This window comes from Lepidochelys olivacea, assembly GCF_965140295.1.
Source record: "Lepidochelys olivacea isolate rLepOli2 genome assembly, chromosome: 1".
NCBI classification, from domain to species: Eukaryota; Metazoa; Chordata; order Testudines; family Cheloniidae; genus Lepidochelys; species Lepidochelys olivacea.
Genome location: NC_140411.1, coordinates 3,579,034 through 3,597,740, shown reverse-complemented (window position 1 = coordinate 3,597,740; position 18,707 = coordinate 3,579,034). Strand labels below are relative to the sequence as shown.

The window sequence follows — 18,707 nt, the reverse complement described above, 5'->3', positions numbered from 1 at the left end:
CTTGAATCCATCACTCTAAGGCAGGTTTTCTAATCCTTTAATCATTCTCGTGGCTCTTCTCTGAACCCTCTTCTCTCCATACTGCTGAAACTGTGTCCTGTGTTTTCTGTTCTCACGCATCCCCACAGAGCATCCTTCTTCTGGGGGCAGCTGCAGGCCAGTCCAAAGTCTCTTAAATCCTGCTTCAGCTTCTGCAGGGGGTGAATCCCACCTGCAGGTACATACTCTACATTCAGCGTGTGAATCCCGGCTGCACACGTATTTACTGATATTATCTTTGCCAGCAGGGACGAGAACCTGATCCAGAGTCAATGTGACGTTTCAGGGTTGATCCGACAAAGCACGTTTCTGAAGCTCCCTCCCCGCGCTGACCCTGATAACAAGTCTACCTGCATCAGTCAAGGAGCAGCCCCACTGCAGAATTCCACACAGCTTCCTCATGTGGGCCAACATGTGATCACTCTCTCTCGAATCTGCCTCATGCTCACCCCATAAATGATGGGGTTTAACCTTGAGCGGGGGATGTACAATTGCTGGACCCAGGTGTCACAGCTGTGCTAACGTGTCCATCCTGCACTGCACAGACCTTCTGATTTGGGTCTGAGGCTTGGCCTGCGTCCGCATTGCAAAATGACAGGGCTTGGACTCGAGTCCCCGTGGGACTGGGGCTCTGACCCAACCTGCTAGCAAGGTCCTAACGCCTGGGTCCTGAGTGCTCGCTGACCCAAGGGAGATTGACTTGTGAGTGGATGGAAGCGGGGCTCAAACCTGAGTCAGACCCTGGGCTTATGTGCAGTGTAGACAGATCTGCATATGCTTGTGGGCTTGAAGGCCAGCATATTCAGAAGTGGCCACATCACCCAGCAGCTGGTGTTTTCAGTGGTAATATCGGGGTGCCAAGCAGAGCTGGAAAAAAACCTACTTCCCCCAACCCCCCAAGTTATGAAATTTTCTGAGAATAAAGGGACAGGGTTTTTTCAACATTTTTTGTGCAAGACGTGTTTCGTTTTTCTACCAGCAGTAGAACCGAGCTTCTTTGAAAATCTGGGGCCAGGCGTGCGAGAGGCACACGCCCTTCTGAAAATGTAGCCCTCCAATGCCGCGGTTTCTTGGTTGCAAGGTGGCATTATAAAGGAAAAGGGGCATCAATATTATTTCAGCTACTCAGGCCGGGGACCGAGAGATCCATAGGCTTTAATGCTAGAATGACCCCTGTGACCACCTGCTCTGAGCTCCTGCATAGTGTGGGCCATAGAATCGAACCTAGCCCTTTCTACGCCAAGCCCATAACTTCTCTTTGAGCCAGAGCAGAGGAGAACAAAGAGCCACCTACTCTCAGAAATCTCTTCCCCATGAAGGTACTTGTTGCCCATGATCTAGTCACCTCTTAACCTTCCCTTGGACAAGCTAAATAGATAGAGCTATCATTTGGGATGCTGGGACATTGCTTGTCATTTGTCAGTGTCATTCCCCTTTAAAATGGTGTCTGAATAATAATGCACTATAAATAAATACTAACTTCTGAGATTCTGGCCTCTCTGGGCTTCACCACAAACGTGGCTGTAATTCAGCATATGCCAGTTCAGACTGGAATGCTAATGTGTGGAGAAACAATGCAGGCTTCTGGGTTTTGCCACTGGCAGAAACCCTTGCCCACAGAGCAACATCTGCATAATGTAGATGATGTGTTTGGAGGTGTTGCTGGTAATGCAAAGACTAAAGGGTAAATTGTATCCTAGGTAGCAGAGACACCAGGCCTTGAGAACGCCAGCCCAGCTCTGAAGCTCTTAATGGTCTTCGGTGCCTGGCTCTGTGTCAGTTGTTCTTGGTTTCAGTGGTCAGCACAAGTACCACTCAGGCCCATGCAGGCTGGGTAAGTTAAACCACTTGTAATGCAAATGATGGAAAAGCAGGAAATGGCTGAACGAAACTGACCGGGTAAGTTCCTGTTAATCTTTAATGCACCAGGCAGTTTAAGATTCAGCAAGTCCAAGAGCCTGCCTGAGGCTCACTGCTGGGATTCATAAGGAGGCAATGTTAATATCCCCACGCCTCAGCCCCAGTCAGTGGCAATTCCCCACCACCTGCAGCTCCCCACCCGGATCACAGGAGCAGAGTCTTCGTTCCTAGCCAGCACAGAAGCCTGGGTGAGTCTTTTGCATTAAACATTTGGGCTTGGGGGCAGCTCAAAGTTATTTTAAAAATGTTCTAAGGCAGGAAATGTTCAGCTGGGACAAATGGCTCCTCTGAGAGGCACTTCTAGGATAGGACTTAGTTCAGTGGGGTTTGCAAGCTGGCTACCTCCTGCCCTGTATGATTCTACACTCCATGAACATGAAGGGAACAGGCCTTGGCTGTCAAAGAAGTGGGCAAATGCAAGGTCTCCTTCTGGGAGGGTAGCTCTGGGCTTTTCCTGACTTAGCTCAGCATGTGACTTCATAATGCATTTTCAGTTTGATAATTAGAAATCTAGCTAGCTGGGTTGGTGATGACCAGGAGAACCACATGGTGACTTGCCTACCAGGTGCAGAGGTTGCGGACCTCACAAGGTATCCAGACAGACTCATGGGTAGTGCTGGGGATGAGCTGGTGGTCGTGGTACATGTAGGTATCTGTGACATAGGGAAGAATAGGAGAGAGGTCCTGGAGGCCAAATTTAGGTTGCTAGATAAGAGAGAGAAATCCAGAACCTCCAGGGTAGCATTCTCTGAAAGGCTTCCAGTTTCACGCGCAGGGCCAGTTAGACAGGCGGAGCTGCAATGTGGCGATGAGACCATGGTGTAGGGAGGAAGGTTTAGCTTTGTTAGGACCTGGGGAACCTTTTGGGAAAGGAGGAGCCTACACGGGAAGGATGGACTTCACCTAAACCAAAAAGGAACTGGATGGCTGGTGTGTAAAATTAAAAAGGTCTCAGAGGAGATTTTAAACTAAGGGCTGGGGGAAAGCCAAGTAGTGCGGAGGAGCATGTGGTTCGGAAAGAGACATCCCTTAGGGGAGGATCTCTATATCCTAGTAAAGAAGAGAAGATAGAAGTTGGTGAAATATAGGCAGAAACTGAAGAGAAACAGTCACAGAAAAAGAGTGACAATCTGTTCCATCACATTAAGGCAGACGAGGAAATATTGGCAGATTTTATAAGTGCTTGTGTGGAAATGCTAGAAGTCTAAATACTAAGGTGGATGAACTGTAGCACCAGGTATTAAATGTGGATATCAATATAACAGGCATCATAAAAACTTGGTGGAGCAATGATAATTAATGGGACAGGGTAATACCAGGGTAAAAAATGTAGAGGACTGATGGAGTAGCTTGTGCTGGGGGGGGGAGGGGAGTGGCACTATGTGTGAAAGAAAACAGACAGCCAAGTATAGTAAAAATCTTAAATGAATCAAACTCTATGGCTAGAAATCCCATGCTTGAATAAGAAGGATATAGCAGTAGGAATATTCTACCGACCACCTGACCAGGATGGTGATGGTGAGTGTGAAATGCTCAGGGAGATTAAAGAGGCTACAGAAAGAGAAAGCCCAATAATAGTGGAGGATTTCAACGATCCCCGTATTGGCTGGGTACATGTCAGGACGGGATGCAGAGATAAAGGTTTGAGACATCACTAACGATGGCTTCCCGGAGCAGCTGGTCCTGGAACCCACAAGGGGAGAGGCAGTTCTTGATTTAGGCCTAAGTGGAGCCCAGGATCTGGTCCAAGAGGTGAATATAGCTGAACCACTTGGTAATAACAACCATAATGTAATTAAATTTAACATCCTTGTAGGGCAGAAAATACCAAAGAAACGTACCACAGCAGCGTTAACTTCCAAAAGGCGAACTACACACAGATGGGGAAGCCGGTTGCACAGAAACGAAAAGCAACAGGGAAATTCCTGCCAGCTGCATGGAAACTCTTTACAAATACCATAATAGAGGCTCAAACTAAATGTATACTCCCTCCCCCTCTCCTCATATCATAATGCCACTGCACAAACCCATGGGTCCCCTATACCTTGAATACTACATGTAGTTCTTATCACCCCATCTCAAAAACATATATTGGATTGACAAGGTACAGAGCTGGGTGATAAAAATGATTCAGGGTATGGAACAGCTTCCGTACAGGGGTCACCCGATGAAATAAATAGGCAGCAGGTTTCAAACAAACAAAAGGAAGTACCCACAGTCAACCTGTGGAACTCCTTGTCAGGGGATGTTGTGAAGGTCAAAGGTATAACAAGGTTCGAAAAAGAATGAGAACTTCCTGGAGGACATGTCCATCAAAGGCTATCAGACAGCATGGTCAGAGACATAACCCCACGCCTGGGTTGTCCCTAAACCTCTGACTGGGAAAAGCTGGGAGTGGACGGCAGGGATGGATCACTCGATAATTGCCCTGTTCTGGTCATTGCCTGGGAAGCAGCTGGCACCAGCCCTGTCGGAGGACAGGATGCTGGGCTAGATGGGCTGTTGTTCAGACCCCATCTGGCTGTTCTTATGCTTTAACACTAAGTCCAGATGTCCTTGCTGGGATATGGGGGAGAGCAATAGCAAAGAAAGGGCTTGGCTCTCGGGCTGAGTGCATTTGGTTTCTCGAATGCTGATCCGGACAATGGCCATTGCACGCCCCCGTAGCAGAATCACCCTTCATGCCCTGGTGGCCCTGTGCACTTTGTGGCAATTGAAAAACCTGCAGAAAAGCAAAACAAAAGACAAGGAAGCCCCTTGTCTGGGCTGTGATTACACAGCCTTGCCTGTGTGTCTAGCATGGCCTCACGCACCTGACATCAAATACCGCTTGCCTGTAGTTTGTGCTATTGGCTGTCAGCCGGACAGAAAGTAATATAGTTCCCTGGGCAGTTCCCTGGCCCTTGTTCTTGCAGTCGAGGTGGAGAATGGGCTGTTCCCCTCACCCTGTGCCCGGAAGGCAGGAAGCATTGTCCACATTTCACAGATGAGGAGCTACGGCACAGGTAGATTAAATGCCTCACCCAGGACGGCTGAGCTGAGAATTGAATCAAAGTCTCCCATGTGCTCAAGTCCTGTCCACTAGCTTAGTGTTTCTCAGCTCCTGAGTCATCACCCCTTTCCCCAGGGGTCCCGAAAGGGGAGGTCAGCTGGCATAGCCGTAGTAGGAGCTATAGTATACAAGCCTATCATTGGCAGCATGGAGACCTTTTTCGGATGTGTATGGAGGATACGAAAACCTGAAAAGTCTGGGAAACACCAGCCCAGGCATCCTTGCTAAGCAAGGGCACAACCCTATGAACAGTGACGCACTGGGGTAACTCTACACTTATGAGTTGTACACGTGTGAGGAGGTCCATTGGCTTCAACGGGGCTACTCAGGAGCACAGTTACTCCCACATGTAAGTGTTTGTAGGATCCGAGTGCACAGAGACTACGGTGATGGACAGCAATATTTCAACCCAAAGTCAGAAAGGATCTGGCCCATTATAACTGCACAGCCAGAGAAGAAGCCCTTAGCACTGAAATTGAAGAGGGTGAATGGCAGCCAAGTATAGTAAAGTATAGCTGGTTAGTGGTTTTACTTCTTGAGTCCATTTCAAAAGAGGGAGAGAGATTCCTTCATGAATTAAGTCCCTGCTTTTTAAACATCTTCTAACTGGAGTCATTTCAGAAACAGATGTTTGTAAGGGGCGAAGCTATGTCTGGTCCAAAATGATTGTGTGAGCCCTAGCTAATCAGAGGAGTTATTTCTGCATTTGTCTTTCTCTACAGAGCCAGTGTGAGTTCAAACCCAGGGCCCACCATGCCGACTCTCAACCAAAGCAGCTTTGATCCTATAACGTTCATCCTGACCGGCATCCCGGGCATGGAAGAGTCTCACATCTGGATCTCCGTCCCTGTCTGCCTGATGTACGTTGTTGCTCTTTTTGCCAACTCGGTTTTACTCTTCATCATCATAACAGAGCGCAGCCTCCACGAGCCCATGTACCTTTTCCTGGCCATGCTGGCGGTCGCTGATCTAATGTTATCCACGACTACCGTGCCCAAGATGCTGGCCATATTCTGGTTTAGTGCCAAGGAGATTTCTTTTGATGCCTGCATTACCCAGATGTTCTTTACCCATTTTAGTTTCATCGCAGAGTCAACCGTTTTGTTGGCCATGGCGTTTGACCGGTACGTTGCCATCTGCTATCCCCTGAGATACCCGGCTATCCTCACACACTCAGTGATAGGGAAAATAGCTGTGACCGCTGTTCTCAGAGGGTTATGTATAATGTTCCCACCTATCTTCCTCCTGAAGAGGCTACCGTACTGTGGCCACACCGTAATGCCTCACACGTACTGTGAGCACATGGGCATAGCCCGGCTGGCCTGCGCCGATATAACAGCCAACATCTGGTACGGGTTCACCACAACTCTGCTGTCATCAGGGTTGGACGTCATGCTCATCGCTGTGTCTTACGTGCTGATCCTCAGGGCCGTCTTCCGGCTCCCGTCCAAGGACGCCCGGCGCAAGGCTCTCAGCACCTGCGGCTCCCACTTCTGCGTCATCCTGTTGTTCTACACTCCGGCCTTTTTCTCGTTCCTCACTCACCGCTTTGGCCACAATATCCCTGGACACATTCACATCCTACTGGCCAACCTCTATGTGATTGTTCCCCCCATGCTAAACCCCATCGTCTACGGGGTGAGAACGAGACAAATCCGGGAACGAGTGACCCGCATGGTCTCCCAGGCCTGGGGATTTCACTGCTTCTGCTGCGGGAGGGGATGTTGACCTGCACGTAAAGGTGAGAGACACGGACTGGGAATGAGCAATTGGTAGTGAGTGCTGCCACAGGGCCGAGACCTGAGCAATGAAACTCACCAGCAGGTTCCTTCAAAATGAAACCAGATTGCTTCGAAGGCGGGTTTTCAGGAGATGGGAGACTGGTTCATCTGGTCTTTTCATCACTGGAGGTTCCTCCCGTGATGTTTGCTTCCTGTGGCTCAGATGAACCATCAGACACTCCCCTCCAGCACAGATCAAATGCAGAACATTCAGAAAATAGCCAGGACTACCAAGATCTCTGTGACTGTGATCGTATATAAACATACCTGTCACTACTGTTAGTCTGTCCACCCTTTACCTCCCATTTGTCTGTTTATTCACCTGTTGTGCATTGCCTTAATCTTAGACTGTCAGCCCTCTGAGGTGCAGGCTGTCTTTGTGTTAGCAGGAGACTGCCTAGCTCAGTGGGGCCCAGATCTCTGATTGGAGTCCTCAGGTGTTACTAGGATACGGATAATAGTCATAACATATGATGATGACAACACTCTTTCCATTCCATTAGTATCGCTGGAGGATGTTAAACAGCAGCTACTAAAGTTGGACATTTTAAAATTAGCAGGTATAGAGAAAATGCATCCAAGAGCTTTAAAAGAGCTGTCTCAGGCGCTCAGTTGGGACGTTCCAGAAGACTGGAAGAAAGCGAATGTTGTGCCAATTTAAAAAAAAAAAAGCAAAGGGAATGATCCAGGTAATTATAGGCCTGTCATTCTGACATTGATCCTGGGTAATGGAGATGGGTGATAATGGATTTGATTAATAAAGAATTAAAGGGTAATATAATTAATACCAATCAACATGAGTTTATGGAAACTAGAGCCTGTCAAACTAATTTGATATCTTTTTTTGACAGACTCAGGAGACTTGGGTTCTATCCCCAGCTCTGCTTCTGGCCTGCTGGGTGATCTTGGGCAAGTCACTTCCCTGCTCTGTGGCTTAGTTTCCCCATTGGTAAAGGGGGGATAATGCTACTGACCTCCTTTGTAATACAAGATCTGCCACTGAAAAGCATAATGCAAAAGCATGGTCTTGTGATTGTGTACAAAATAGGTGTGAAACACTAGGGAGAATGTTTCACATGTACTCTGCAGAGGAGCAAATGAATTACTAGGAGCTGGGCAGGGAATCCGGCCCATGGAACCTACAAAGAGTGAATGTGGCTGGGGTTTATGTTTAGAGCATGAATGCCCCCAATTGTTTCAATGCCCTCTGTGCTAGATCTGCCGAAACCTCCACTGATCTAGGCAAATCCTGGCCCATCCCCTTATAGGGCAGAAGGGGCCTGTCTAAGGTGAACCCAGTTCCATTCTGTTGGAGGCATGGTTCAGCGATCTGGTGCAAGATGTCTGCACCCGGATCTACCTCATCTTTGTGCCATGTGCAGGGTCCCTCTGCATCAGGGTTATGGGGCAAGGCGGTGGACCTGCTGCCATCAATTTCCCCCTGCCCCCGAGTAAGGAGAGAATGGCAGCGCCTCTGAAAGGAAGGTTCCTTCCCGTGGTGCTGATAAACTCTCTGGGCCATGCCCGGCGGCTCTGGTGAGATGGGAACGTGGGCTGGGAAGGGGTTAGATGTGGCCCATAATGAAGTTGCTCTGGGGTAAGGGAATGGAGGGGCCAGACATGATTGCCTCACAGAGATGGGAAAACACAAGATGGCGGCAGCTCTTTCAGCACTGGGATGGCTGTCTGCGGACCCCTGGAGCATTACAATACGGGGCTCAGAGCTGCTCGAATGGCAGCCCAGTCCCTTTCTGCTCCTCCCTCTTCCGGGGCCAAGCAGAGGCGAAAAGCACTTGGTTCCCTTGGGATGGGATTTTCACAAACACCTAAGTGACTTAGGAGCAGCAGCCCCATTGGAAGTCAAAGCTACTGTAAACCAATGGGACGTGTGTTTCTAGATTATGTAGGCCCGTTGGAGACAAAGACACACCAAAGGAGATGTTGGGACTTATTTTCCTAGTACGTTTATCAAGGTTTACCACAGGAGAACTGCCACACAGACTTTCCTTGATGTAATTCAAAGGCCACTTGGTGATAATTATACCCAATGTACTAACATAAACATATGCATCTATATTCTGTGCCCGCCAGCATACAATTATAAGTACCAACGGGATGAGGCCCAGAAGCTACCTTCCCATCATGGTGCTCTCCAGAGGGGTAAGGAAAAGCTTTGACAAAGAACCCCTGAAAAACCTGGTTTTTTATGCACTATAACACACAAGAGGTGTCGTTGCCAGTTATTGGACCTTAGCTAAAGCCAGGTGAGGGAATTTTAGGGGGGAACCTTGCCCTCAGGTCTGGGTAGGAGAAGATTCATGGCTGGGCCCCTTTCTTCCCAAGGTTTCCTTCTTATCTCATTTTCCCATATTTCGTTCTAAGCTGCATTTCTTTACAATAAACTAAAGAAACAGATTGTTTACTGCCCCTGCTGTCCAACTCACTACGTTTTCTTTGTCTCTACTGCTTTAACCCAAACCTTGAATGAAATAACCCTGATATTTCCAGGGGCACTAGAAGTCCAACACAACCAGCCCCTCTTGCTCAGGATCGCATTCTTTTCGGTCACATGCTCTGGGGCTATCACTCATGTTAAGATCTAGGCTCAATTTAAAACCGTAGTTCATCCAGGTTTCAGGCGGGCACCAGGGCCTTGACGTTGCTGTGTGGGAGGGCAGGATGGATGATGTTTACACTTGGCAGAATGGGATTTTTTATTTGTATCATTTCAGCAGATAAGCTCAATGTTTATTTTTAAGCATTTTTTCCCTAGCTTTATTGATTGAAATTTTCGCAGTTGTGCATGGCTACGGGTTCGAAGCATTTTTCTTTTTGATTTTCAAGACTGTAAATTTTCACAGTTGCGAGAAATGATGAGGGGGGATGAGACAATAATTATTCAATGACAGGCCATGTTGAGATTCAAACAGTTAAATCTTTATAGCCATGAAAACCCAAATTGTCGACATCGTGTGTGAAAATATACACAGTAAATCACCTTAAATTGAACTCTCATATGTTCTCAAGCAGCATATTTCTTGCCTGGCTGCCAATTTCAATTATTACAGATGGAAATATTTTTTGGTCAGGTTTGGCATGTGACATTGACATTTACCGAAAGAAATCCAATCCCCTTCCTTGCCCAGTGATGTCCAGCTGGGCTCTGACCCTGGCTTGGCTCGGGAGAAAATCTCTAGAACCTATTGCAATGCTGGTGGAGGAAAGTGAACCCAATGAGAAATAGGGGTCGGACGTTGGGGGGGGAATCCAACCCACTTCTCAAGAAGGATTTGGGGAGCTGCTGAGCAGGAGGGGGAACTTATCTGAATGACAGCTTTACCCCTCCCCACGCCTCACTGCTCAGGTCCCTGGTCACCCCTTTGGCGTGGCTGCTGTCTTACTAAGAGGCTTTTTTGTGGGACCCAGCGAGGTAGGGCAGCATTTTATTCCCCATTTCACAGAAGGGGAAACAAGGTTCTGGGTCTCACCCACGGCCACACAGGGAGTTGGTGGCAGAGCCAGGAATTGACCCACATCCTCCCCATTGTTTTAGAGACCCCCCCCATGGGGCTCCTGAGAAAGACGGTCTGGGACAGGTGCCTGTCCTGGGAGGGCACCCCTCAGGGTCAAAGTGGGGCGAATGGCAGTGAAACATGTCTCAACCACCCGCTCAGAGACTGGCAGACGTCAGTGCAGCTTAACCGTGGGGCAGGAACACGCAGAAACACACTCAACAAGCTTCCTTCTCTGGCCAACCCCTGAAGGCCTTGTCCAGTCCCTCCTCCTGGGGGAGTTGTGGCAGTCACTACAGGTTCGGGGAGAGGCTGGGGGTTTCTTTGGGAGTCAGGGTTTGCCCTGAGGAGGGGTTTGTTTGGGCAGCTGGATTGGATTCCCTAGGGGCCAGGCTGGCTGGGTGTTGCATGTTTTATGGGCCCAGGGGTCTGTTTTTCTAAGGATGGGACAATACATTGACTTATAGGACATGGCTGTGCTAATTGTGAAGATCACGCAAGGAGTTCCAGCAGGGACATGCAGCATGGAGAAGGAGCTGACTGGAAAGCTGAAGGATTTAGAGAAGGGAAGTTCTCCAAGAACTATTCTGTGGGTTCTTGGGAAACATCTGTCCACCCATTGTCTCATCCTCTCCCCTTCAACTGGTGTAACTCAGTCTCAGTGGAGCTCTGCTGATGAACACCACTGGAGGGTCTGGCTGTCTGCAGCTGCTAAGTGTGTTTCAAGTTTGGATCATGGCTTTTTGTAAGACCCTCTGGTTCCCTTGTCAGGGAAGTAAAACTTTATTTGTATTGTTACCCCTTTTGGCCTAAGTGGTTGGACAAAGTTTGGGGCCCTGCAAGTTGTTTCTGTTAGGAGGCAAACCTGATGATGCAGTCACACATTTGTTTGATGGAATCCTGTTTATTTACACAGAAGGTACAAAGTCCTTGTTCCTTGACTCCAGGAGGAACTAAGGATAGTTTCCTTGTTTGCAGCTCCAAGCCTCTTTCTGCCAGCACTCTGCCAAAAAGCTCTCTCTGACCTTTCTCAGGGCCACTCCACCAGCGCTTCGGGAGCAATTTGGCGCTTCCTTCCTGCCTTCTTTCCCAGCTTCACTGGCCTTGCTGCAGTGTCTCTCTCAGAGACACCCAGACACACTCAGTTCCATCTGCATTTGCTGTATCAGTCCCCAGGGAAACCCACTGGGCCACACAGTTCAGCCTTTACTCAAGCCTAGCCTGTGTGATGGGTGGTGGCTGCTATTGTTTCAGTTCCCTGGTTAATAAAGGAGCTTACTCACTTCTTCACATTCATCCTGAATGAAAGGCGGCTGCTACACTCCCGCAACTTCAACCGGATTTAACCCAGCCCAGAATGACATTTTAAATTTGTGCTGGGTAAAAATGATGGATGACAGAGAAATCTCCATTCCCTCCCCACAGAAGTTGCCTGAGTAAAGACTGAGTAAGGATCCCAGAATTATTTATTAGTAGAACTAAGATTATTACAGATTTGGGGCCAAATTCACCTGTGATGTGCAAAGACCCAGCTCCATTGCCCTTGGTCTAGTTGCATCTACTTATGCCACCGGGAAAGAATTTGGGCCTTTGCCAGGAAATCGCCACGTTGAGGTTCTCAGAACGAGTAGCTTGCGTGGGGATTAATGTAGAGGAAACGGCTGGTCTCACCCACAGGTGCCATGGCAGCTTATGGCATCAGCCGTGATGTCACAGTGCAGACACAGGAGGTTGCAGGTCAGCAGAGGAGCAGAGCAGCAGGGGAGCCTGGGCCTTGGTTGGAGACACCGAGGAGGTCTCCCCCTTGGTCCTCTCCAGAGGCTCATGATGAGAGGGGGCCAGTAGCGGGGAAGCAGAAGACGCTGTGTCCTTTGCCTCACACCCCCATCCCTGTGCCAAAGCTTGCAAATGTCCTGTTACTGAGGCTCCATCCCACTAAGCATGGTCAGAAGCGGAGAAGTCCCTGGAGCTGGTCTAGAGGCTGCCGCCGCTCCCCAACTCATCAGGGTGACAGTCAAGACTCCCGGGCAGAAGGAGGAGTTTGTGGTGCCCGAGGACAGGCTCATCAGGGAGTTTAAGGCCGGCGTCTCCACCCGTTTCTCCTCTCCCACCGACCGGCTCGTACTGATATTTGCTGGCAGGATTTTAAAAGATCACAAGACCCTGAGCCAACATGGCATCCAGGATGACGCCACCATCTACCTCGTCGTCCAGTCGCAAAGGAGACCCCAGGAGCGTCCGGGTCAGCGCGCCGGCTCCCCGGAGGGTGCGGCCGCCACCCAGTTGGAGAACGGCTGCCTCTCCAGGCCGGGCTCTGCCAGCAGCATGGCCTTCGGCACGGCCGGCCTGCAGGAGCTTGTCAGCAACCTCGGCCTGAACACGGCCAACTTCTCCGAGTTTCAGAGCCAGCTCACGTCCAACCCCGAGATGATGTTCCAGCTCTTGGAGAACCCCTTCATTCAGAGCCGGCTCTCCAACCCCGACCTGATGACCGAGCTGATCACGGACAATCCTCTGAAGCAGCAAGTGATCCAGAAAACCCCGGAGATCGGCCACTTCCTGAACACTCCCGACATGCTGCAGCTCATGCTGGAGCTCGCGCGGAGCCCAGCCACCGTGAGGGAAATCATGAAGGACCCCAGCCAGGCCTTGAACTTTCTGGCCAGCATCCTGGGCGGAGGCCGTGCCTCGCAGCACATGAGCAGGGATCACCCCGATTTAACGTGGAAGGAAGCACAGACACAGGCTGCGGGGAACTCATTTGCTTCTCTGAGGAGCAGCTCATCCCTCACCAGCAGCCAGACCCCTTTGAGTAGAAGAAGAAGAGCTCCTTCACCCCCGGCTTGTACTCCGCCCTCCAGCTCCCCCAGTGACACCAGCAGCAGCCGTAGCATTAGCCACTACCCAGCACGGAGCTGCTTCGGACCCACTCCAGACCCAGGAAGCACCGCCGCCCTCTCAACGGCCATCAAGGGCTTGCTGCAGCAGACGGTCAAACAGCTTGTGCAGGACGTCCTGGTCGGGCCCGGTGCGAGGAGCGTGCAGCAGTCGCTCGGCCTGAACCCCGACCTGGGGACAAAGACGCTGCCGCAGAGCCCCCCGACAGCTGGGCAGCCCCCGACGCAGCCCCTCCCCACCTTCCATCAGCAAATCTGGCACCTGGAGGAGCTGGCGGCCGTGCCGGGCTCTAGAGAAATGCAAGCAATGGCACAGATTCAACAGAGGCTGCAGGCACTGGCAATGGGGGAACCCGGCATCCCACTGCAGCTCCTGTCTCCTTTAGCGGGGTCGGGGCACACGGCAAGCTCAGCAGAGAGAGCGCCCCCGAGCCCTGGGCTCAAGGAAGCTGCACAGCCAGCCTCAGCCGTGCCAAACCAGAAGTTCACTGTTCAGCAGATGCTGCAGGCCCTAGCTGGAGCAAATCCTCAGCACGCCCCAAATCTCTGACGAGCAGCTGGAGCTGCTGACTGCAATGGGCTTCCCAAGCCGCCGTGCAAATTCACCAGCTCTGCTAGCAGCAAGAGACGACGCTGAGGCGACAACGAACAGGCTCTCGGGCTCCCAGCACGGCTGTCGCTTAACATGAAAAAAACCCAAACCGAAAAGAACACCATGATTTCTGATAAAAAGGTCGTAAATCTTTCAAGCCCCATTTTTGTTTATTTCATTCCAGGTCGTGTCACTCTGCCTAAGGTAGGAGAGCAGCAGCCGTCGCCGCATTCGGGCTCAAAGCTTCCTCTGTAAAAGGGGTTTCCTGCATCAGAAGCAAATAAAGTGATATGAAGAAAAAATTAGAGCTATCCAAAAAAAAAAATGTATTTTATTTTCCAAGAACAAAAGGTGGAGGAAACCATTTCCTGGTGGTTTTTAGCAGCTGTTTCATGAACACCTACAAAGGTGGAGGAAAAAGGTCATTTTTGGTTGAATTCTTTTTTTTTTTTTGATTAAACGTTTCTGACCAGCTCTAATAATAATCAGTTACCAATTGTAGTAGGAAGAGAGAGCCAGAAGCACAGGCCTTGTTCAAGGCCTGGAGCCTGAACCAAAGCCAGGAAAAGTTACGCTCTGAGCAACGGTCAGGCCCTGTGAAAAGCAGAAACCTCCCTATTCATCATCTGTCTTTGTACTTTTACTCCTCATATTTCAGACAAGATATTTTGCCCAACTGTCTTATCGTGTGCGAGGCGGGGGTTTTCTTGTGCTGGCCTGCTGGCATGGGCTCGCCTGCTCAGTGTGTTCTAGCAATCCTAGCACCGAGTTCGGGTACCGGACGCTGACTGGCCGGGATTAGGGAAGCATCTGCTTTTGACAGGGCCTGACTGTTGCTTGTAGTGTAACTTTTCGCTGGCTGTGGTTTAGGCCTTGAACCAGGCCCATGTTCCCGGCTCTCTGTCTACTACACAACATGTATTTATTTATATTTCGAAAACGTCGTTCTCGTGACTGTTCATCGCATGTGTGTTACCCATGGCTCCTAACACTGTTACTCCCCTGCTCCCCGTCTCTTCCTCCCCATTCCTTCCCCTGGGGCCCAAGTCAGCGAGGTCCATCGGCACATGCCTAACTGCGAGCACGTGGGGCTGCCCATGCATTTAAAGTTAGGTGCATGTTTAAGCTCCTTGCTGAGTTAGGGCCCCGTGTGTTACCCCTGCGTGGTGTGTCTTGTTTTATTAATTATCGTTATCTATTTGTATTACCCTCCCACCAAGGAATCCCAGCCATGGGCTAAGTCCCCGTTGTGCCAGGCACTGTACGAACACAGAACAAGAAGTATAGGAGGAGAGGTGCAGACAGACAGATGGGGGCATGCCAGGAACAAATGAGACACTCTTGGCCAGCGTGATGGGCCATGGGCTCAGCACACCAGCTGCTGAATTGTCCAGTTCATGGAGCTCATGGCCTGCTAATGCCTGAGGACACGACTAACTTCACTTACAGGAGTGGTCCCACTCACCTAAACAGCGGCTATTGGTGCTCTGTGGCTCTAAAAGACCAGCCGGCTGGCACTTAGAGGACTGAGGTGACTGGGTTATGTAGCCCAGTTTGAAAAGGACGGCACTGAACCATAGAACAAACGCTCACTGTACGCCTAGAAATCAATCCGGCCCTTTGTCAGACTCTGCAGCCATCCTGCAAAGGAGGTGGAAGTATTTTCAAACCCTGGCTGTAGCCCTGCTCTGAGGGGGACTAAGGGGCCTCGGGCAGGTTTTTGCACAGGTTATGCACGTTTGGGAAAGAGAGGAAAAGAACCACTTGGTCAATCAGTCACCAGCTCCACAGCGCCTGCCGGTTCAACTCGTACATAATGCCAAATTAGTCAGCTCCTTAGGAAGATTTATACTCGGAGCTTGGTTAAAATGTTAGCTGAATTGCCCCACTGCTCCTTGGGAAAGCACAGTGTTCACAGCTCCTTTCCAACGGCTCCCTCGCGGAGAGAAAATATGTTTCTGAACACCAGGGTTGGGCTAGCTCCCCGGGCAGCTACTTGGCTAGCGAGGCTGGTTCACATATCGCACGCCGGGGCTTTCACCGCAGTTGGCCTTCCTGCACGCCTCACTCAGAAGCCAGCCAGGCAGGAAAGGGGCTGAGCGAAATGCAAGGTGGATTTGGGGCCTGAGCCAGAATCCGTTGAAGTCCATAGAAACCCTCCCAGTGACTTCACTGGACTTTACAGTGGGCCCTTTGTGATTATTTGCCCTTAGACCCTAACTTGGCAAAGCACTTAAGCATGGTCTGTGCTTTAATATGCGCTTGCATCCATCTAAGCCAGGGGTGGCCAACCCGAGCCTGAAGAGGAGCCAGAATTTACCAATGGACATTGCCAAAGAGCCACAGTAATACGTCAGCAGCCCCCCATCAGCTTCCCCCCCACACTCCCAGCACCCGCTGCTCACCTGCAGCCCCGCCCATAAGCGCCTCCCCCTCCCTCCCTCCCCACACCTCCCGATCAGCTGTTTCGTGGCATGCAAGAGGCTGCTGGGGTGGGGGGAGAGCGAGGGCACGGCAGGCTCAGGGGAAGGGGTGCAGTGGGGGCAGGGCCTGGGGCAGAGCCAGGGGTTGAGCCGTGAGCGCCCCCCGCAGCACATTGGAAAGCTGGCGCCTGTAGCTCCACCCCCGGTGTCGGTGCCTAGACAAGGAGCCGCCCATTAACTCCCGGAGAGCCGCGTGGGGCTCCCGAGCCAGAGGTTGGCCACCCCTGCTCTAAGTACACACTTAAGACCCAGTGAGTATGGCTTACATTGCAATTAGACCCCTGTGGCTGGCCCGGGCCAGCTGATTTGGGCCCCGGCTAGCTGATTTGGGCCCCCAGGGCTCGCGTGAAGGGGCTGTTTCATTGTGGTGTAGACATCGGGGCTCAGGCTCCTGGAGCCTGAGTCAGCTGCATGAGCCAGGCCTGGGTTTCTAATTGCAGTGTAGCCACACCTTTTATCTTCAAAGTTAAGCATATACTTAAGTACTTTACTGAATGGGGACAGAGTTAACATATGCTTAAAGTAAAGCATGCGCTTAAGTGTGCTGCTGATCAAGGCCTTCATAGGTGCCTTTTCTCGCCGCAGGACTCTGAGAGAGACAAGGTGGGGAGGGAGACAAGCTCACCAGCTGAAGTTGGTCCCATAAAAGTTATCACCTCCCACACCTTGTCTCTGTAACATCCTGGGACTGACACCGCTACAGCAACACGGCCAATGAAACTCCTTGTGAGCAAGGGTTAGCAGCCCGATTTCACTGGGTGGCTAACAGATTATAACGGTCTTGCCTAAAATTGCCCAACAGCAGAGCCGTGAGTGAGCGATTAGTTGATTTACTCAGCTGTATTCCGGCCTCCTGATGACTTCCTAATTCTGGAGAAATCCAGACTGGCCTCTCAAAGCTCCATGCCTGTTGGGAAGCTGGCTGATACCAGCTGAACCCAGGAGTCCTAGCTCCCAGTGACCCACTCCAAGCACAGGACTGCCGTCTCTTCTCCTCTGATTTCAGCCTCCCTGCAGCATGCAATGCAAGTGGCTGCTTGCTCTGTAGAAATTCCAGCAGACTCCATTCCAAACCTCCCCTAGGTCTCTGCTGATTTCTCGGGGAGGACCAGTAGCCCCGGGAACCAGGGGCCCGATAAATCCATTGCTGGGTTCCAGAACCAGCTGACAACCAGAAAACCGGCTACTGGAATTTCCACAAGGATTAACCCTTTATCACCTGTGTTGCTCTGCGCCTGTGGGCGCAGAAAAGTTAAAGAGCCACTGAAATCGCAGATCGCTGCTGCAAAGTGGTAACAGTCCCTGGGTGAGATGCCACACCTGATGCAGAGGGCCCGAGGCTGCCCTGCCGGGCAACCTGCCTCTGCAGGCGCAGCTGTCGAGAGTGGGTATAAAATGCTCCCGCTTTGATTCCCTTGCCAGGGACCGCAGGACGGGGCACCTGCCAAGCCAGAGCCATGCAGCACACTCGGCAGAGATCCCTGGTCTCTGTTCTGGGGCTGATGAGCAACCCAGGGCTTGATGCTCTGTCGCCGCCTAACCGAGCCGATCGTTCCTGCACGGGGGGGGGGGGGGGGCTGGTGTGTGGGGCTGGAAGGGACCTCCTGGGTCACTGAGCACAGCCCCATCAGATACGGAAATGGGATCCCGGTTCAATGAGAAAGCACCTTGGGCTATAGGAGGGCAGACTTATCATGCCGATAATGCTAATGCAGAAAAATGCACAGAGAAACGAAGGGTTAAATCCCTGTTGCTCTTCACCACCTGAGTCACAGACATCAGGTCCCTGGGGCTCCCTGCTGGCTTGGAGCCCCCGCTGGGATCCCCAGGGTAGCACTATGAATATCCGATGCCAGCCCCAGTCAGTGAGGATTCCCCACCACCTGCTACTCCGCACCCGGATCATGGGCGGAGATTCCTCCTCCCAGGCTGGGGCAGCAGCCTGGTGAGTTGCTGGCCTTAGCCGTCTGGGTCGGGAGCAGCTCTTGGGCATTCAGCAGGGCCCGGTGCGGTGAGGGCTGTGATTGGAGGGAGGGGCAGGGAATCTGTAGCTGGAGGAAATGCAGCTTCTAGGCTCGGAGCTGGGAGACACCACTGGCCCAGACAGGTTTAGTATAATGTGACCTCGCTGCCCGGGACACCCGGCCATGCCCTGAGCTGACAGAGGTAAGGATCCCCGGGAGGGGGGTGGGACCTGTACTTCCATGGGGTCAGCGGAGTCACCTGCTCAGATCTTAGCCAGGCGATTCCTCTGCCTGGAGCGGGACCGTACGGAGCGAGTCCATCTCTGATGTCAGGACAGTGCACACCACCATGTATGCCACAGATGCTGGGCTGGCTCCTGCCCTGTGCCACACTCCAGAAGACAGGGATGAAGAGCCTCAGGGGACGATTAGGAGTATGTTTTGTATCGCAGTAGGGCCTAGGGGCC

General features: G+C 51.3%; 2 protein-coding genes and 1 pseudogene across 3 annotated transcripts in view; 2 read left to right on the top strand and 1 right to left on the bottom strand.

Moving 5' to 3' along the window:
- LOC311530761 (olfactory receptor 52B2-like) overlaps positions 1 to 18,707 on the bottom strand; it is a 40,551-nt gene that overhangs the window by 14,549 nt on the left and 7,295 nt on the right. The window lies entirely within an intron of this gene.
- Positions 2,032 to 9,128, top strand: LOC311530755 (olfactory receptor 52B2-like). The gene is made up of 2 exons (XM_084647632.1): positions 2,032 to 2,147; positions 5,734 to 9,128. Exon 2 carries the CDS (start codon positions 5,765 to 5,767, stop codon positions 6,737 to 6,739), a length of 975 nt encoding a protein of 324 aa, XP_084503758.1. The 5' UTR covers positions 2,032 to 2,147; positions 5,734 to 5,764; the 3' UTR covers positions 6,740 to 9,128.
- LOC311514469 (ubiquilin-1 pseudogene) lies at positions 12,246 to 13,751 on the top strand (annotated as a pseudogene). The gene has a single exon. The product of its transcript is annotated as a ubiquilin-1 pseudogene (transcript).